At 40.9% G+C, this 20,170-nt stretch overlaps 1 protein-coding gene across 9 annotated transcripts in view; it reads right to left on the bottom strand.

Moving 5' to 3' along the window:
• DENND5A (DENN domain containing 5A) overlaps positions 1 to 20,170 on the bottom strand; it is a 66,069-nt gene that overhangs the window by 34,188 nt on the left and 11,711 nt on the right. For 5 of the 9 annotated variants that reach the window (XM_053391489.1, XM_053391512.1, XM_053391498.1 and 2 more), the window contains exons 2-7: positions 11,569 to 11,640; positions 10,907 to 11,016; positions 8,884 to 9,544; positions 4,173 to 4,360; positions 2,251 to 2,568; positions 821 to 1,039 (exon numbers count right to left, since the gene is read on the bottom strand). In XM_053391489.1, the coding sequence (XP_053247464.1) occupies positions 821 to 1,039; positions 2,251 to 2,568; positions 4,173 to 4,360; positions 8,884 to 9,544; positions 10,907 to 11,016; positions 11,569 to 11,640 (1,568 nt within the window). The remainder of the gene's footprint in view (positions 1 to 820; positions 1,040 to 2,250; positions 2,569 to 4,172; positions 4,361 to 8,883; positions 9,545 to 10,906; positions 11,017 to 11,568; positions 11,641 to 20,170) is intronic. The other 4 variants (XM_053391554.1, XM_053391506.1, XM_053391526.1 and 1 more) reach the window with 1 other exon arrangement.

Below are 20,170 nucleotides of genomic sequence, written 5' to 3'. Positions count from 1 at the left end.
TATTTTACTATATTTTAAATGTATTATTTTATTATATATTTTAATATACACTGTTTTGAAACAGATATACAGGTAAAAAGGTAAAGGACACCTGGACAGTTAAGTCCAGTCAAAGGCGACTATGGGGTTACGGAGCTCAGGTCGAGGGAGCCGGCATTTGTCCACAGACAGCTTTCCGGGTCATGTGACCAGCATGACTAAACCGATTCTGGTGCAACAGAACACCGTGATGGAAACCAGAGGGCATTTAAATGCCGTTTGCCATCCTACCGCAGCGGTACCTATTTATCTACTTGCACTGGCGTGCTTTTGAACTGCTAGGTTGGCAGGAGCTGGGACAGAGCCATGGGAGCTCACCCCGTCACTCAGTGGTTGTCTAATTTGGCCCTTACCAGCTAGAATCATCATAGGCAGACAGCTATGCACAAAGGAAACGTAGTGGGTGAGGGGACTATCAGTTTATAGTGAATAACCTGTGACTAATAAGTCAGTTTACGAAAGTAGTATTTTGTTTCTGATCTATCTTTTTAACAAAATCTGATTCACACCACCCATTAAACATTCCAAGGAATTAAGTCATCATACAGTATCCTTCTCACAATTTACCACATTGATCTTAACAAAATTAGAGCTAATTCTGGCTGATAGAAAGGGCTACTTTACAAATGAACACTCTTTTGGTGCCTCAGTTCCCAGTCCTCCAAACCATGCTTTGTATGATTGGGACTGCGCCATGATGCTTCATGTGCCCTACTCTCCTTCCCATTATGCATATGGATCCCCTGTCCTCTGCTTTCATGGTGTCCATCTTTATACTCACTTTATCAAAGTTCTGCATCTGCTCTCTATTGGTGAACCATGACTCTTTGTCTTGACTGGGCTGAATTACAAATACTTCATAATCTGCAAACATCTGAGTGAAACGATTAGCAAAAACTTCCCGCACTTGAATATTCAGCTGGTAAATTCTGAACTCCTCTTCATCACATTGCACTTTGAGATCCTTCTTGCTGCTACCAGTCTCTTCTCGAACTTCAAGCTATAAGGAAAAAGAACTTGAAGCTATAATTATTCACATAGAAATTCTGCATTTGACTTATGTGAGGTTAAGCCGGTCAGAGACTAGGGCTATGTCCATGATGAATATTTTCTGGAGTTACAAGAGCTGATACAGGATGGTGCTGTGTTTATATTCATGGCAAGAGCGGAACAACAACGGTGCCTTTTTCCTAATGCATTTTGAGTAAACTGTTTTCTAAGTGAAATTGTTTTTACAAACAAGTAAACCAGTTGAATCTGATAAAAAATTATTTCAGGTTTAGGGGAAAGGAACAGACCTGTACACAGTCATTTTTAAAAATTATTCACTGATATCATCGGCCAGTAAAATCACAAATTACTAAGTGATTTCACAGGATATGGAGCAACCCAGTAATGTCTAAACTCATTTATAATAGTCAAGCTTGGAAAAGTCAAACTTGGTAAACTGTTTTATACAAACATTCTCTTTGTTCACCAAGGTTTAGAATAACAGATTTGATGATGCTGTTTGTATGTTATGTTTTTACCAATATGACTTTATTTTTGTAACTCCAAAAGGAAAAAAAGAAATAACTGGTTTGCTGGCATAACTAACACCCAGTTTACAATTACTATTCCATATCAAGCTTCAAGTATATCTTCACCAAAAAAAAAAAAGGAAAATCAAGGTGAGGAACATTTATAGCATAGGCATTTCAATATCAAAAGCTTGCCAACATCAAAAGCTTACCATCATGCCTGCTGTCATGACTACTAAAAAAACAATGCAAAAAAAATATTCTGACCACACATACAGAAATCAACCTTAAAGGAGAAGAGTTATGGGATACAATTCAAATACTGTACTGCAATAAGGTAATGAAAATGACAAATTAATAAACCAATGGCACAATTTAAGCAATACTCATTAAAGACCTTGTATTAGATTAGTGGTACTAGAGCACCACAAATTAAAACAAAAACTCATAGGCAGCCAAGCTGCACTACAACTATGAATGTTGGCAAACACATTTGCTCCATACGTAAAATAAACTCCATACATCTCTGTAGCAGACAAGTCTCTCTCAAAATTACACAGGCATAGTGGCATGCAACAAAACTGGGATTAGAACCAAGTAGTAATGCAGATTCACAGTAAAGTTCCTTAGCAATCCAGTATCAGCTGCACAATGTTCTAGTGTGAAGCTTCCATAAGTATTATGAAATTACCTTTTCTAGGCTCACACCTGTTCTTTTAACAAGTGCTTGAAGTCTTGCTATGGTCTCATTTTCTTTCAGCAGTTCATATGAATTTAAAGTTGTTCCTCCTAGGTTACCATTTCTCTTATCAGAGACTATGTCACATGTTCTGAGGCTCTTCATCTTGGAGGCACTTTCACTACAGTGCAAGTTTCCCTCGGGTGAAATCCCAAAAGCCATAAGGATCTCAGAGACTTCCTGAATGAATTCAAGTTTATTTGGAAATTGAGGCAAGTCTTCTGGCAATTCAACATAGTGGTTGTCTATGTCCACAAAGCACAAATTTGCCTGAGAATTAAGTCAGGAGAGATATAAGAGAAATCATGAGCAGATATAAAACATTGACACATATTGCACATGTAAAATGCCTGTGTTGTTATTTTGCAATGTGCAAAGAAATCCTAGGCATCGTAATGTGTAAACACACACTCATTAAAAACTGGAAATGTATATAACAACTTGAGAGAGAATAATTTGAATTAGAAAGTAGGATAACTGCCCAACTGGAAAGGATTAAGGCTGAAGTCCTAGGCACACTTTGGAATAAGTCTTACCAAAATTAGAAGGCCTTATTTCTGATATATTTTCTTGACTCCTTTATACATCATCAGATTATTTACAATGCTTGGTCACAGTGGATTAAGAGGAAACACACATATCCTGTTCTTTTCAGCTGTGCTTGAAATGCAGGAAGGAAAGTAATCTGCATTTCCGTAAAGGAAACTTGTAAGACATGTAATAATTGTTTATGCCCTCAACAACAATTCCTTACTGTAGCAAACAATTCAGAGAATTGCAGAGGGCAAACATCTTTGCATTAGACTTAAATATGGTGTCAACATTCCAGTTCCAAAGCCACAACTGATGCTGGACAGCAATACCAGCATCCAGTGCTTTAGAAGAGAACTGAAGGGCATCTAAGCTTGCATACACTATGAAGGCAACAGCCTTGGCCAATTTATTAAGGTCCTTCTTAACACAAATGTCAGCCTAAGGCTTTTTCTTAAGTAAGATCCTGGCCCATAACATGGACACATGTGCTATGAAGGTGGCAGCTGCTGTTGCTCTAATAGTTAGGTGATAAGGTTTCATAACACGACCTAAGAATTTGCTCCCTTTTTATTGTCTGGATTTCTTAAAAACTCATCCTCATCCACAGGAGCCAGAATCATAGAGGTCAACTCCAACACTGAAGCATCTACAAGAGTCACTTTCATCTTATTCATGAACTGCTGTGGCAATATATAGTGGGTTGAATTCAAAGTAGTGCTAAGGCGATTGCAGGGGAATGTGCATACTGGCCAGAGAATGTACAAAATGGAGTCTATATATATACACATACCTAAGTCCTTTTGTAGAGAAGGTTTATTAACTGGGCAATATATATAATTCTTTATGCATAAATTATGTGCACAGTGGTTGGTTGTACTGCACATTAACCACTCAACTCACATTACCTGATATACCGATTATTTCCTGGATGAGTTCTGTTCCATTTTTGTTAACATACTTTAAAATTACCATTGAGAAACTATTCCTAGCAAAAGGAATACGGCTAAGGGATACTGCTAACAAAAATATGTAGCCAAAAGCATACCTTCATCTTACAATCTCAAGTGTACGTCATATTAGCAAAATATTCAATATCCTGAGAATCACATTTAATTTTTAAAGCAATTTCTAAATTTTAAAGTTACAACAATCAGTTTGAAAGAATGTCAGCTTTTTCTTCTTCTTAACTAGTCCTTTACCCAATCTACCCGAAACCAAATTACACATTGTTCTAGAGAGACTTTTCTAAGTGGAAGAGAGGGAATAACACTAATTCAAAATTCTCTCCTTTTGAAACAGTTTAGCAAGCAGTGAAGCCTGACTCGAGTAAAATTTCTCACCTCTTGAGGGAGCTCCAGCTTAGACCGGTCATCTAGTCCATTGGAGTGCAAGCCCATCAAATATGGGACAGGAGCATCTAAAAAATGCAGGAGAGAGGCTGGAAGGATGGGAACATAGACATGCTGCCATTGGAATGGAAACATCAGTGCTGTGATTGTCTCTGCCACAGTCATCAGTCTCTGGTAATCTAAAAACAGGAAGTAGTGAAGAAGAGAACACACTTAGAGAGCCACCATGAAAATGCAATCATCAGCACAAACCTAGAGGCTTAATATAAGGAGCACTAAGAAACAAACACAAGGCATTGCACAATACATATTCTAAAAATATCAGTTGCTTAGTCTCTGTGGAAATAAAAGATAAAGTAAAACATAGCTTTTTTACCAGATATCATGCAGAGAAGTTTTTATTATTATTTTAAAAATAACTTGCACCCAGTAGAAAGGAAAATGATATATGAGCCACAGACCAACCTCCCATTCTCCCCAATATGTGGGATTCAGGAGAGGGGAAATAGCGCTATATTGAGCCTGCTAAAATCCGACACATATGGCCATTGCATCTTCAGCAGGCTCTGTTGCAGCTTGAACTTTTATAATGAACTTTTTCTTCAATATGATATTAAAAAGTTGATACACATAGGCAATTTGTTTCCACAGAAAGGTTTTATCACTTCAGGTTAACCAGTTGTAGTATTTACAAAGTCTACATAAATTATCACAGTAAAAATAATAATTCAAGAACGGTCGTTGATTCAGTTCAGATAATCACCAATTGTTAATGTGGCTTAGCTGAGCCAGAAAGGATATATTTAATTTTCAAGCCTTAAGGTATTTTGGGCACTTAACAGCGGAAGGAATCTGAACAAGAGCAGACCATATTTAAACTTTATTTTGAATAGGAACTTTAAAACAATGTGAAGAAAGACAATGAGGGATGGATAGAAGAGGAACTATTGAACCTGCAAAAAAAGACTTCCAGCTTTTTTATCCAAACTAGGTTGACTTACTATGATTTGATAGCTTACTATATTGAGTGATAGTTGAATAAGTCATACTCAGAGTAGACTCATTAGGTCAATGGATTTAAGTAACAAGTCATTTATTTCACTCGAAGTATGACTTATGTTGTCTATCAACCATTATTATGATCAGCATGTTTATTAAAAAGGTTGTTTATAAACTTAGTTCGAATGTTTCAGGGAGAAAGAAAAAACAGTCATTTTCTTACCACAAATTTTTGTTCTCAGTCCTCATATTCCTAATCCTTGGGATGGTGCCTCCCTCTGGAGCACTTAGGCCGGGGCATTCTAAATTGCTTCTCCAGGTGAAAGGACTACCCAACTCCCAGACTAGATTGGAAGAGCAAGCAATACAGGAGGAACAAGCAATTCAGGAGATGATGTGGATGGAACACCCTCCAGAGGATTCTGATCAGAAATTCTCAGTAAAAATATATAAATATTTTCCCCCAGAGCCTCCAAAAGAGCATTACTAATTCTTGTGACATACCTGAACAGGGGAGCAGGGAAAACGGCTAAGGACCAAACGCTACTATTCCAGCACCTTGTGCAGAATCTTATCGAAGCTCTGAGAAGGAACTCAGCCTGACTAAATGCTTTGTTACACAGACTATGGGTGGAATTCAGTGTCCCACTATTGCCAGTTGGCATGATCCGCCCTCTCCTTCCCCCATGCACTGTTCTGGGGGGTTTCCCCAAGCCCCTCAAAGTCAATTTTGGGGGGTAGCAAGGGAGGGGGAAAGCCCCATTGCACGTGGAAAAGTCCTTGTGCAGAACTTCCGCGGAGTTGCCAACAGCGCTGGTTAGGTGACTCCTGCCCTTAGTCTGAAAGCTGGGTGGCCCCTCCCCCCTGGGGAAGCAATTTTCAAAATTAATAATAATAATTTTATTATTTATATGCCACCCATCTGACTGGGTTGCGCCAGCCACTCCGGGTGGCTCCCAGCAAAATATTAAAAATACTAAAACGTCAATCATTGAAAACTTCCCTGAACAGGGCTGCCTCCAAATGTCTTCTAAAAGTCAAACAGTTGTTTATCTCCTTGACATTTGATAGGAGGGTGTTCCACAGGGAGGGTGCCACTACCGAGAAGGTTCTCTGCCTGGTTCCCTGTAGCTTCTTGGCTCGCAGTGAGGGAACCACCAGAAGGCTCTCGGTGCTGGACCTCAGTGTCCAGGCTGGATGATGGGTGTGGAGAAACTCTTTCAGTTATATAGGGCCAAGGCCATTTAGGGCTTTAAAGGTCAACACCAGAACGGTCCTGCTTAAGTGATCTAGAGAGAACCGCCATCCCAAAGATTACAAATGGTCCCTCAGGGGTCTCTAGGGCATTTATATCCTTTGGAAATGTTTACAGGCATACCCAGAGCAGGTGTTCCATAAACAAAAGGCTGGCAACTGGACTGAGGGTCTTCCTACTCACACACGTTGGAAGGTGATTTTCACCAGTTCCCCCATCCCCCTGCTAAGTGCCATGTTATCTCCCACACTATGCTAAAGGATTATCCAACATACCTGAACAATTTTTTATTGTAGATATTTATATACCAGAATTTTTAGAAAATGCAAGGGGAAATGAGTTAAAATAACCGTATTATTCTGTGAGCAGGAGGCTGCGTGGAGCAGAATATCTGATCACCTGGGACTCCAGGTGGACGGCCATTGCCGCACAGCGTGGCCATGGTGGGTTCAGGGAAGCTGCCATCTTCCAGTGCGGCCAGGGAAGAGGATTGCTGGCACTGCCCACCTCTGGCCATGTCAGGATCCCAGGTAAGGACAGGCAGTGCCCACTCAGCCAATCAGAGGCTGAGGCTTGTGGGCTGCGAGCAGCCCACTCCTAGCCTATTTAAGGGAGTGGCCAGGTGTTGGCCGCCCTTTTGGAGGATTTTCGTGGGATTTTTCCACCCACCCACCCAGTCTTAAAGGGCCCGCCCAGCTGGGGGGGCGGGGCATGGACAGACACATTGCCTTGCTATGAACCTTGCTATGGTTTATTCAGTCACCATATTTGGGGTCAGGGAGAAATTTTCTCCTGCAAGCAAATTGGCAGGCTTGTAGGTTTTCACTTACCTCATAGCAACCGTCACAACTTTGGCAGATAAGGCATTGGGCTGCATCCTTAGTCTCAGAGGTACCCCGTTAGAGGGGTCCAGGAGGGGTGATTCTGTCCATGAGTCCATTGTGGGGCCAAGGGGTCAATAAAACTCTCCCAGTGGTGGCCTGTGCAGGATTGTGGCATCTAATCAATGTTGGGGGTGACTCCCCAGCACAGGTTTGATCCCACCAGGTTCCTATCAGGTAGCAGACAAGCTGCCTGATGCAGAATACATACCCAATGCCTCAGCCAAATCTACTTTTTCCTGTTATCAATAAAGTTGTGGCATAATTCAATCCAATACCAGTTTCCTGTGTCATTTTTGTTGCCTTACCTTCACCTGCCATGGCCATTATGCGCCTGTGGTGGCAACTTTATTCATGGGGTCTCTGGAACCAGCCCAATGACACTTTATTATTTTATAATAAAGCTGCGATCTTATACCCACATACCTGGCAGCAAGTTTCACTGAATTCAGTGGAACTTGCTTCAGTTAAACAGCCACAGGATTGCACAGTAAGCATTTAATTAATTACTTTTTCAGTTACCTGGTACTGATGCAGAAAATTGTTTTATCTAGCTGGAAAATATCTGCAAGCACAGTATAACTTTCAATAGTATAAAGGTTTTTACAGGTCTGAAGAGAGACAATAGCATTTTAAGCTTTAGGGTAGCTTTTATCACCAATTATACAGGGATAGTCAAGCACACATATCACCAATTATACAGATAAGGGTTTTTTTATTTATTTAAGACAGTCAAAATTTAGAACAAAGCATTCTGCTAGAAATAAATGGCTTTTATATAAATGTGAATTCAGTATGAGCCTTATGCTGAGATATCATTAGCAGCGTCACCAATGACATCCAACCTTATTCCTGACTATGCTTTATCTAACCGACCTCACCTCCTTAAACTCATTTGCACTAACTACCTACTGCAGTCTTGAAGGAAAGAATTAAAAGAAATCAAGAAAGATCACACTCAAGGTATTTGTTTCATTGAGGAGACTTGTGAAAATTTTACTGTGTTTGATGTTTTAATTTGTTGGAAGCAGCCCAGAGTGGCTGGGGCAACCCAGTCAGATGGATGAGCTATAAATCACCATCATCATCATCATCATCATCATCATCATCATCATCAATGAAATGCAGACCCATTTTACAAGATCACCAGATTTTTTTATTTCATAATTTTAATGATCACCAAGGTATACTCAGACTACATCACTAAGCCAGGAGCAGGGAATTGGATTCAGTTGGCAAGCCCAATCCTTACTGAATCCTTATTGAAAAACTGGACAGAGACAACATCCATGTGGAGCTCCACTCATGGAAGATGCCTCCCCTTGATTTTTAGGGATACCCCATATTGTCTAAGCTCCTATGCTATGGCCTGCTCCCATTCAGCAGTGCTTTCCAACCCTCAGTGAAGCATTTTGAAGGGCAGGGAGACCTGCCCTGGGGAGCAGGAGTAGGAAAGTCAGCTTCTGCCAGCCCTGCTATGCGTACTTTAGTGTGGATCCAATGCATCAAGAACAGGTGTCTCTCTACCACATTGACTATCATTTATAATATAAAAGGCTATACTCACGCTGTGAATAGAGCAATATCTGAAATTCCAAAAGAGCACAGGTGAAGAGCTGAACCATATTCTCTACTCCAAGTAACTCAAAAACTTCTTTAACTGGAAAGTCAAATAATGGCAATTCACTGGTGCTTGGCCTCTGGCAGATAATTGGTCCATAAACTCCTGAAAATTTTAGTGATCTCCCTGCAGGTGGTAGGGGAACTTCATAGAGTATATTGTAGATAAAGCTTTCCAAAGGTAATGGTGGTGGTTGAGGTGAAGTTACAGCTTGGTGAAGTTGCTCAAGCACTCTCCTACACGCCTTCATGAAAGACATTGGGGTTATCAGACAAATGCACTTAGAGACATAAAGAGTGTCTCTGCTAATATCATAGGAGTTAAATCGTTGTAGCTTTGTTACAGAGGTGCCATTACAGTCTTCTATGGTGCTACAGATATCTTTGTCATTGGTAGGTGGAGTATGAAGAATATCATATTCCGCATTGTGCATGTGATATAATGTCTGCATTGCGCTACAGATTTGTTTGCTGGTAACTTCCTCATAAAATGTGAGAGAAAACCCAAATGTCCGAGAGCCATCTTCACGGGTAATGATAAAAGAATGGAACTGAGGTTCTCTGGCATCAGCTTGTGTCTTGAAAGACAGACCCTTAGGCATACATAGCTGTGGGAGAAATGAAGAAATAGAAATGTTTATTTGTATTCAGCCAGGTATTTTATTAGATGAAAACACACAATAAAAAACTTGTGTTTTTATGCTGCTTTTATTTTGTACTGCATTTTAGTTTTTTGTGAGCTGCTCAGAGGCCAGCCACTATTGGGTTTCTATACTGACAGTGGTGCTTATGACACTGGTAGCTAAGCTATCTCCCCTGCAGCTGTCTTATTGAAAATATATTTACTTGGGTAGGTGTCATGAGTTACTCAGTGCCTTCAGGCACAAACCTGGGAGAGCAGACTCTAGAGGAAGATGAAGAAGCAGATGAGGAGGACTAGGGAGGAGTCCCAGCTGCTGCTTCCCTCCCTGTGAGGGCACACTGTTGGAGGCTGGGAAAACCTCAGAGCTGCAGCCTGGAGTGGCTGAACAGAATTCCAAGAAAGAGGGTTTAGTATTGTCTTTCAAGGCCAAATAAAGGATCCACCAATGGGAACAGACACTCCCACCCCAACAGTGTATGCGCCTGCAGTCTAGACATTCTCAAAAGACTAATTTTCGCAAGTAATGCATGTGCTCTCTTTTGGCTATAAAGCTTGGGTTGGGGGCGCTTGGGTTGGGACAACTTCGTATGGTTTTGAACACCGTGCCCTGAATCTTGGACTTTGGAATTATGGCTTTGCTTCTAGTTCAGTTAACTCCTCCACTCTGTTTGAGTTAGCTTTTATCTGTTGCTGCGCCTATATTGTACTCTGCTTTAATTAACATTCTTTTTTCACTCTCAGATTGCCTCTGTTATCATGCCTGGAGCGGGAGCTAGGACAGTAGGAGAGAGGGTCAAAAGAACATATAGAAGTAGACATAATGGGTAAGAGGACAGGAAACAATATGCCTTCATGATATAGGCTTAGGAAACAATATGCCTATGTGATATATGTTTATAAGTAACTTTAAGTAGTCCATTTCCTGTCCCTTCTTAATCTCTCTGTGAATTCATGTGCATGTGTAAGTGTGTCTCCCAATCAGCCATGTTGTAGGTCAGTCTTCCCAAGCCTAGTGTTATCCAGATGTTGCTGGACTCCAACTCCCATCATCCCTATTCATTGGCCATGCTAGCTGGAGCTCATGGGAGCTGGAACTGAATAACACCTGATAGGCTCCGTACTGAGAATGGCTATTCTAGGCTATGCTGAAGTTGGAATGAAAGTTGCTCTTAGTTAAGTCTTCATACTTTGGCCTGATTTCTGAATGAGAACAAACTTTCTAGAAGCTAATCTACATAAATGTATGCATCCTGGTCCAACATACAAATATGAATATTATAGCACCAGACCATTAGTGCAAGTGCAACAAAGAAAATTAAGAACCAACCATTCCCACTGCATCCTGATCAAAAGGATTCCATTCAACATTTTCTGGATAACGAGCAAGAACTTTGGACTTGAATGTGCGTCTTAATGGAGTTTGTTCAAAGTTTTCACCTGAAAAATGAATACAAGAATCAAAATAGTTTCACTTCAAGGTTTTTTTTGTGTAGATGCCAGAAAGCACACTGAGTAGTAAAAGGAACAGGTTCAAATAGTTCCTTAAAGAGAAACAGGAAATGGAAAGTAGTGGTTAGCAAGAAAGTAAGCAAAATGAGGTTATAATATTGGTTGTATCTTACATACAATTAACTATGTGTGCCTTTTCTTAAATAGGTTCAGCCCAAATTATTTTATTTGCTTCATTTATTTCAAAAGTTAATCATGAGCATGTTTATTTGTTCACCAAAACCAAACCCCATTTTAAAAGTAATCCAGGAAATGCACACATAGGAAACAGATGCTAAAGTTAAGCAAAATTTAGTGTATACAAGATCAATGTTAATAGCTTTGTTAAGTATTTATACCTAGAATCCATCATCTGTTAGAGAAATCAGCTGAGAAGGGAAAGCTAGAAGGCACAAAATGGTCAAGGGACAGAAATACTAGAAGAGAAATATCCATATGAATTACAAGTTTTGATCAGTTGTCCCTGTGTTTTTGTTTTACCTTCTGCTGAACTTGAAATGAAACGGCTACCACCATCTTGGGCTTTAGAGGCCTGTATATACTGGCATAATGCTATATAACAAATAAAAAGAACACTGTATTATGATTAAGTAAGTGTTAACTCTTATTATAACTTTAAATCTCCTTCAAAAATAATTTCACTCAACAGGTCTATCTCCATATTTTCCAAATGCATTCAGGATATCAAACAAGCGTTACATTAAAAATCCCTTTTCAAACTGGATAGCAACAGACCTCTGAGCAGCAAATGAGAAACATCAAGGTCAGTCACCTAAATAAACATTCATATTTAGTAAAAGGATCAGGTTCGAATAGTTCCTTTAAGAGAAACAGGAATTGGAATTGGTTAGTTGATATGGATATACTGTTTTTGGAGGAACTGTGATGGTTTTGTGCTCAAAGTATAATTTTAAACAAGAAAAGACAAGTGCCAGCTTCTTGTGGGATCATCTTCTTGGTAGAGCTTTCCCCATTCTACAGATAAGGCACTCTTCTCAAAACAGGATGCTGGCTAATTCACATGGATGTGCACTCAATCGGATAAATTTTAGCATTAGAAATTGCAGTGGAGCTATTATCATGGCTGCCCTGGCATAGCTAGGCTAGGCTCGAAGTGACCATAAGAATGTAAAGTATAATGAACAGTAGAAGTAAGAGAGGCAGGGTCAAGAGTGCTTAACCATTAAGTTCTCACCATGGTGACTAGCCATGACTGGGGCTACCTAGACCTAGGAAGCTTATGTAGAGCTTCCAAGCAATAAGGCAACACTAACAACAACAAAAGATATTTAAAGCAACAGGAATGTTGATAAGGTTTATTCCTAGGCCAAATGGCTAAAGTGTCTGCCCACAAACTTGAAGGACCGAGAGACTACCAGTGATTTCACAACACAGTCCTACGCATTGTTACTCAGAAAAAGCACCACTGAGTTCAATGGGACTTCCCACCCCACCCCCGCATGAGAATGTATAGGATTGCTGCCTTAGGCAAATGTAGTTTAATATTGAGTAAACTATGCTTCTTTCTACTGGAGACATATGAATACCCTGCCAAAAAAAGAACCTCAAAGAACATATTGCTGTTAATTATTCTGGTATAACTATACTTTGTATTCAGGTGACAAATAAACAACTTTCATTAAATTCATTAAATAATTATAGAATTCAAGAATTCAAGATGAGGCTCCTTTTAAAAGTTGCCATTCCATGCAAAAATAATGTAAGTCAAAAGATGAATAACTTGCAAGTGTATCTGAAGAAGTGTGCATGCACACGAAAGCTCATACCAAGAACTAACTTAGTTGGTCTTTAAGGTGCTACTGGAAGGAAAAAAAATTTTTGTTTTGCAAGTATACTATTAACGCTCCGAACACCAAGAATTTTACTGTGCTAAAGGTCAAACAAAATGGTCAAAATTGCTATGCTACATCATACCACAAGCCTATTAAAGCTACATTCTCTACTTCCAGGCCCCTCCGGGCCTCTGAACTCTACCAAGGTGACATCGTCTCGTCAATGCAATTCCCCCCCCCCACTGGCTCTGCTTTACACTCCAAGTACTTTTACCTGGTTAGAATGCTTCCTTGAACTGAAAGCCTCTTGCTTCCTTGGATGAAAGACAGAGAGTGGTCAGAGCGTGGTCAGAGAGTGTAGAAACTAGCCTACTGTAAAAAGGTACAATTTACATTTGTGCCCTCATCCACGTTTGCATCTGACCGTGCCTAGCACTGGCATGGCCCTCAAGACGTTGTCCAGAAGAGAACACAGCCCTTGGTCTGGAAAGGATTCCTCACCCATGCTCAAAACTTCTATATTGTTTTGAGCAATCCTTGGTTGCTTCCAGCATCTGATAATCAGAAAGGTATACTGCTGTGCAATGAAGATTTCAAATTCAAAACTAATAGCAGCCTCAAATGCCATTGAGAATCTTAATCAAGTAGTTTACTACAGAGTATTTAATAAACCTAAGCACTATGAGCAATGGCCGAATAGATTTTAATGGCAGTACTTCTCTCACTACACTTCATGCAGATATAAATGCTTTCTAAATAAAGAAGGGGGGGATTTTTACTCCAAAAATAAACCTTCATCAAATGAATAGGAAAATGAGCATGTAGAGGGTGACAGCTGCTATAACAATAAACCAAAATTACATGAATTAACATGATTCAAATAAAAGCAAAGCTTTCATCACCACCTGCAAAATGAGATGGGGGAAGCCATTTCAATACTTCATTTATTCTCAAATACACAGTAATTAAATGGCAAAAGAAGCTGATTTCACTGTGTTCTACTCATCAATGGAAAATGATTCCAGATTATACTTTAGTGTTTACTCTTTAGGGCACACTCATTCTACAAAAAATGTTGTCAACATTGGACTTGAGAATATGAAGAATATGAAGAAGAAGAATATGAAGAAGAAGAAGAAGAAGAAGAAGAAGAAGAAGAAGAAGAAGACGACAAAACAGCAAACATTAAAAACTTCCCTAAACATGTTATCTCAAAGAGTTGTCAGTTTATTTTACTTATTTTTTTTTCATAAAATTTATACACTGCTTGTTTAAAAAACCCTCAAAGTGGTTTACAAAAGATAAAATAGTAAAATCAAGAAAAATTCCCAACCTTACTTTAAAACATACAAAAGTTAAAGTACTAAAACAGACTGAAATGACCTCAACTTTCTAAGCATCTGGGAAGGCTTTTCTAAACAGGAATGCACCAAAAAGAGCACAGTGAAGGCACCTGCTTGATCTCAATAGGCAGAGAGTCCAGTTTAGTTCCCAGTCACACCAAAGGCATGAGGTGAGGGTTGTCAAAATAGTCACCTTCCTTTTTCTTCTTAATCAGCCAGCATTTAATAGTGCATTCCTGTGCATACCGACCTCAGAAGAAAGCCTCATTAGTTCAATGGGGCTTATTCCCAGCTAAGCATGTAGAGCAGAGCTTTCCAAACTTTTCATGTTGGTGACACACTTTTAAGACATGCATCATTTTGTGACAGTAATTCAGTTTTACTAGCAAACAGGAGGTTAAACTAACCCCTTTCCAGCCCCGGGAGGAGCACAGGGAGCATTCACGCAACACACCTACACACTGCAGCTTACACACTGTTTGGAAAGCACTGATGTAGAAGACTAGGGGTGCTTAGTAAAGGTACCCCTGCCCGTACGGGCCAGTCTTGACAGACTCTAGGGTTGTGCACTCATCTCACTCTATAGGCCGGGAGCCAGCGCTGTCCGGAGACACTTCCGGGTCACGTGGCCAGCGTGACAAGCTGCATCTGGCGAGCCAGCGCAGCACACGGAACACTGTTTACCTTCCCGCTGGTAAGCGGTCCCTATTTATCTACTTGCACCCGGGGGTGCTTTCGAACTGCTAGGTTGGCAGGTGCTGGGACCGAACGACGGGAGCGCACCCCGCCGCGGGGATTCGAACCGCCGACCATGCGATCGGCAAGTCCTAGGCCCTGAGGTTTTACCCACAGCGCCACCCACGTCACCCACAGCGCCACCCGGGGTGCTTAGTTTACCATATATTAGCATGGAGAAACAACACCTCATACTAGCATAAGCTTTTATATTTTACTATCCCCATATTTATTTACTTAGACAATTTAAATACCATTTAACATAAAAGAACAGTTTTCCTGCAGAGGAGGAAACGAGTCCAGAATGAGCTGTCCTGGCCCACTTGCTCCACTGGCATGAAGTGGAATCTTTCAGAGGGGTTTCCTGAATGCTGGAGAATCTGAACCTCACTCACCAGATTCACTTCCTGCCAGCTCCATTGCTGGTCAAGAGCTGGAGTTCTTTTTCCAACCATCCAGGGAGCAATGAAAGGTACACATAGGGCCTTATAATTTACATTCCCTCCCCTCTGCAGAAAAGCAAGTCCAAAATAAGTCCAAAAGTTTGCTTTACAAGAAAAAGTAAGCTTTTCTGTTAGTTTTTCTCAGTTAAAAGAATGGGATCAAGGAGATTCATGAGCTTTGCAGATCTAGTTATCAATTGGACTTTTCCTGCTATGGGGTAACTGCTTGTTTCCAGCTTCCTTGTTCTGAACAACATCTACAAAGGCAAAAATGAAAACCAGTCTCTACCATTCTGCCTGGATCTGGCTTTGCAAAATATACATTTAACTTATAGAATCCTGTTACAGAAAGGTAGCCGTGTTGGTCTGCCATAGTCAAAACAAAAAAAAATTTTCTTTCCAGTAGCACCTTAAAGACCAACTAAGTTAGTTCTTGGTATGAGCTTTCGTGTGCATGCACACTTCTTCAGATACATTGAAACAGAAGTTGCCAGATCCCTCTATATAGTGAGAAGGTGGGGAGGGGTATTACTCAGAAGGGTGGTGGGAATGGGTGATTGGCAGATAGCTGTGATGAGCCTGTTGACGACTCTTAACGACTGCAATAGGTCTTACAGGAAAAAGCAAGGGGTGAGAAGGTGAAAAATGGCTTTGTCATGTATAATGAGATAAGAATCCAATGTCTTTGTTCAGACCAGGTCTCTCCATGGTTTTAAGTTTGGTAATGAGTTGCAATTCAGCAGCTTCTCTTTCCAGTCTATTTCTGAAATTCCTTTGTAGTAAAACAGCTACTTTGAGATCTTGTATAGAATGTCCTGGGAGATTGAAGTGTTCTCCTACTGGTTTCTCTGTCTTGTGATTCTTGATGTCCGATTTATGTCCGTTTATTCTTTGGCGTAAGGTTTGGCCTGTTTGTCCAATATAGAGAGCTGAAGGACACTGTTGGCATTTGATGGCATATACAATGTTAGACGATGAGCAATTAAATAGTCCCGAGATGGTATGTGTGATGTTGTTGGGGCCAGTAATGGTGTTGTCCGGGTGTATGTGGCAGCAAAGTTGGCATCTGGGTTTATTGCAGGCTCTGGTGCCAGTGTCCGTGTTACGTCTGGTTATAGTATTATTGTGGGTTAGGAGTTGTTTAAGATTGGGTGGCTGTCTGTAGGCAATGAAAGGTCTTCCTCCCAGAGCTTGAGAAAGAGAACTATCATTGTCCAGGAGAGGTTGTAGATCTCTGATGATGCGTTGCACTGTTTTAACTTGGGAGCTGTATGTGATGACTAGAGGTGTTCTGTTATTTTCTTTTTGGGGTCTGTCTTGCAGCAAGTTCTCTCTGGGTATCTGTCTGGCTCTGTTGATCTGTTGTCTAACTTCATCTGCTGGGTATTTTAGTTCTAAAAAGGTTTGCTGTAGATCTCTTAGGTGAGAGTCTCTGTCTGTAGAATTGGAACAGATACGGCTGTAACGTAGTGCCTGGCTATATACAATGGACTGTTTGGTATGTTTGGGATGGTAGCTAGAGGCATGTAGATATGTTTGTCGGTCAGTTGGTTTACGGTATAAGGTGGTGTCTATGCGCCCATCCTGTATTTTTATAGTAGTGTCCAAAAAATGTATTTCTTGCATAGATTGATTCATTGTTAGGTTGATTGTGGGGTGAAAATCATTGAATTTCTGGTGGAAGGTGTCCAGGGTCTGTTGACCATGTGTCCAGATGATAAAAATATCGTCAATGTATCACAGGTACAAGAGAGGTTTGAGTGGGTAGGAGTTTAGGAAACGTTGTTCTAAATCTGCCATGAAGATGTTGGCATACTGTGGGGCTGCCCATTGCTGTGCCGCTGATCTGAAGGAACAGGTCATCACCGAATTTGAAGTTGTTGTGGGTAAGGACAAATTGGCAGAGTTTGGTGGCAAAGTCCGCTGTGGTTTTATCTGAAATGGTGTTCCTTATAGCTTGTTCCTTATAGCTTGTAAACGATGATACTTCTTTCATTGTACATTTGCATGCCATATGATTATCCCCTAAGCACAAACCTAATTTTCCATGTTATCACATTATGGGGTTGTCGGTTTAAACCCTCCATGCCTATTCATGCTCAGAAGCTTTGTTGTGCTCATGCTGGTGGCAAACAGGTATCATTGGGGTTTTATATACGGAACTGAGGAAACCCCCACTCATTGCTTAACAGATTGAAATATATGTATTAAGTAATGATTGTTAAGACCCATGCGAGATGGTGGAAGCTGAAAACTGTTTTCATGAGGTTCTGAATATTTTAAAGGAACCAGCTGTGGGTGCAAGTGTAGGAAGTTAATTAAAACTCAGCTTGATGGGTTAAGTTTTCCAAAGGTAGTATTCTTGTTAGAGCTACAGAGTAGTGCCTTTGTCTATCATAAGGAGCTAATCAAAAGAAATGAAGCAAAGGGAACTCCCTGAAGTTTCTTCACTCTCCTTACTTCAGAGACCTGAAGGAAGTCTTCCTTCTTTCTCTCTCTCTTTTTTTAAATAATATTTATTACTTTTGAAGATTACAGATTCTATGATTCATGACAATACAGAACACGCACAGTGAGGTCTATTTTATAAAATGTTTGGAAAAGTAAAAGGTTTAGAAATGAAATGTGTGACCCCCTATATACCACAAAGATTCCTGAAAGAAGGATGAAATACAAATGTGTTACATTCCATCTTGCAGCCTCAACTAGGCACACCAGGTAGCTCACATATAGGAATAATGCTGGGCTTACCTGTTGGATATTATCTCTGTGTGAGAGAGAATAATTTGTTCCAGAAACAGAGAAGAACAGAGAAAAAGTTTCAAGAAACAGCAGAAGGCTGAGATTGTTTTGTCTATGCAAGGACGTTTTCTGTGGGAACTGTTCTTTAGCCATGCACAGTGTTACAAGAAGTACTGACAACAATAGTTCTGTGTATCTTGTTGTGAGTCTCTTGCTTGCGTGTTGCGGTGAGAGTAGCAGAGAGAGTGTCTTGGACTCTTGTTGGACTCTAAGCATGCCTTGACCACAGCAGTGGTGAATGTCTTTATGTATCATTATGGTTTTATGCCTATCAAGTAAACTTCTATACTTCACTGAATCTGTACCTTCAACCCCAAAGACACTTCCAAGGAAGGAGCTGCGTTGAGATGTAACGCTGCTGAGTATGGATACTGGCACACACACACAGCAAAAGTGTTGCCGCACCCAATCCTTCTAAATGATCCATCAGAAGTTGATGGATTGATCCAATGTTACCAATGCCAACTATCGGGGGTGAGAGGAATAACAGAATAATGCAGAGCAGTTCCTAGAAGAGCCTACCCTATTGCACTAAGCTAACTTGGTTTTGAATGATTCTTTTTTAAGAAGGGGAGAAGTGACAGGAATCTTGTTTGCTTGTTTGTTGCCTGCCAGCCATGAGTGCTAGTAGTGGGCACTTGCTTCACCCAATAAAGGGGCTCTACAGGTTGCATCCAGCACTGCAGCTCCACTGTCACAATGGACTTCCATGTGTGTGATGGAACTTCCTCTCAAATCTCCTTCAGCCCCCTTTGCAGCCTCAAAATTATCTCCAGAGCACTGTAAGATGCTGTGAGAAAGAGGTGTATGTGTGGCTATGTATATGTGAAATGCCAGAGAAAGAACGTGTGTGTGTGTGTGTGTGTGTGTGTGTGTGTGTGTGTGTGTTTGTGTGTGTGTGTGTGTGGTGTCAACTTTGTATGTTTTTCCTGGTAACCCTGTTTTTACTGGACAAAAAGAGTATCATTGTGTAGGGGGGAATCAATATTGTGTGATATCCACAATCAAGAACAGCAGCACGTAGCTGACATCCCATGATAAGCATCTGGTGGCAGCAGGTGCTGCGAGGACTATTAAGGGAAGTTTGGACTCAGCAGACCAGCCAAATTATTTACAGTGGTACCTCGGGTTACATACGCTACAGGTTACAGACTCCGCTAACCCAGAAATAGTACCTCGGGTTAAGAACTATGCTTCAGGATGAGAACAGAAATTGTGCTCCAGCGGCACGGCAGCAGCGGGAGGCCCCAATAGCTAAAGTGGTGCTTCAGGTTAAGAGCAGTTTCAGGTTAAGAACAGAGCTCCGGAACGAATTAAGTTCTTAACCGGAGGTACCACTGTACTTTGTAAAGAACCCATGGAAATCACACTCACCTATCTTTTTTGTAGGTCTGCAAACCTTAGGGCTCCCCTAAGGCTGTCAGTACCTCCCTCTTACATATAGATACTGCTGTCTTAACTACATTTAGACACACACCCAGAGAATTGAGTTTTATTAGTACATTGTTTGAAGGGACGCGGGTGGCGCTGTGGGTAAAACCTCAGTGCCTAGGACTTGCCGATCATCAGGTCGGCGGTTCGAATCCCCGCGGCGGGGTGCGCTCCCGTTGCTCGGTCCCAGCGCCTGCCAACCTAGCAGTTCGAAAGCACCCCCGGGTGCAAGTAGATAAATAGGGACCACTTACTAGCGGGAAGGTAAACGGCGTTTCCGTGCGCTGCGCTGGCTCGCCAGATGCAGCTTGTCACGCTGGCCATGTAACCCGGAGGTGTCTGCGGACAGCGCTGGCTCCCGGCCTATAGAGTGGGATGAGCGCACAACCCTAGAGTCTGGCAAGACTGGCCCGTACGGGCAGGGGTACCTTTACCTTTTTAGTACATTGTTTAATATCCAATGTTAAACTTACACCATAATAGCAATCTACTTCAAATAAATAAAATAAAAAGGGCAGATAATAAAGGTGACAGA

Source organism: Podarcis raffonei, chromosome 1 (genome assembly GCF_027172205.1).
Source record: "Podarcis raffonei isolate rPodRaf1 chromosome 1, rPodRaf1.pri, whole genome shotgun sequence".
NCBI classification, from domain to species: Eukaryota; Metazoa; Chordata; class Lepidosauria; order Squamata; family Lacertidae; genus Podarcis; species Podarcis raffonei.
This window is presented reverse-complemented; position numbering and strand designations above follow the sequence as displayed.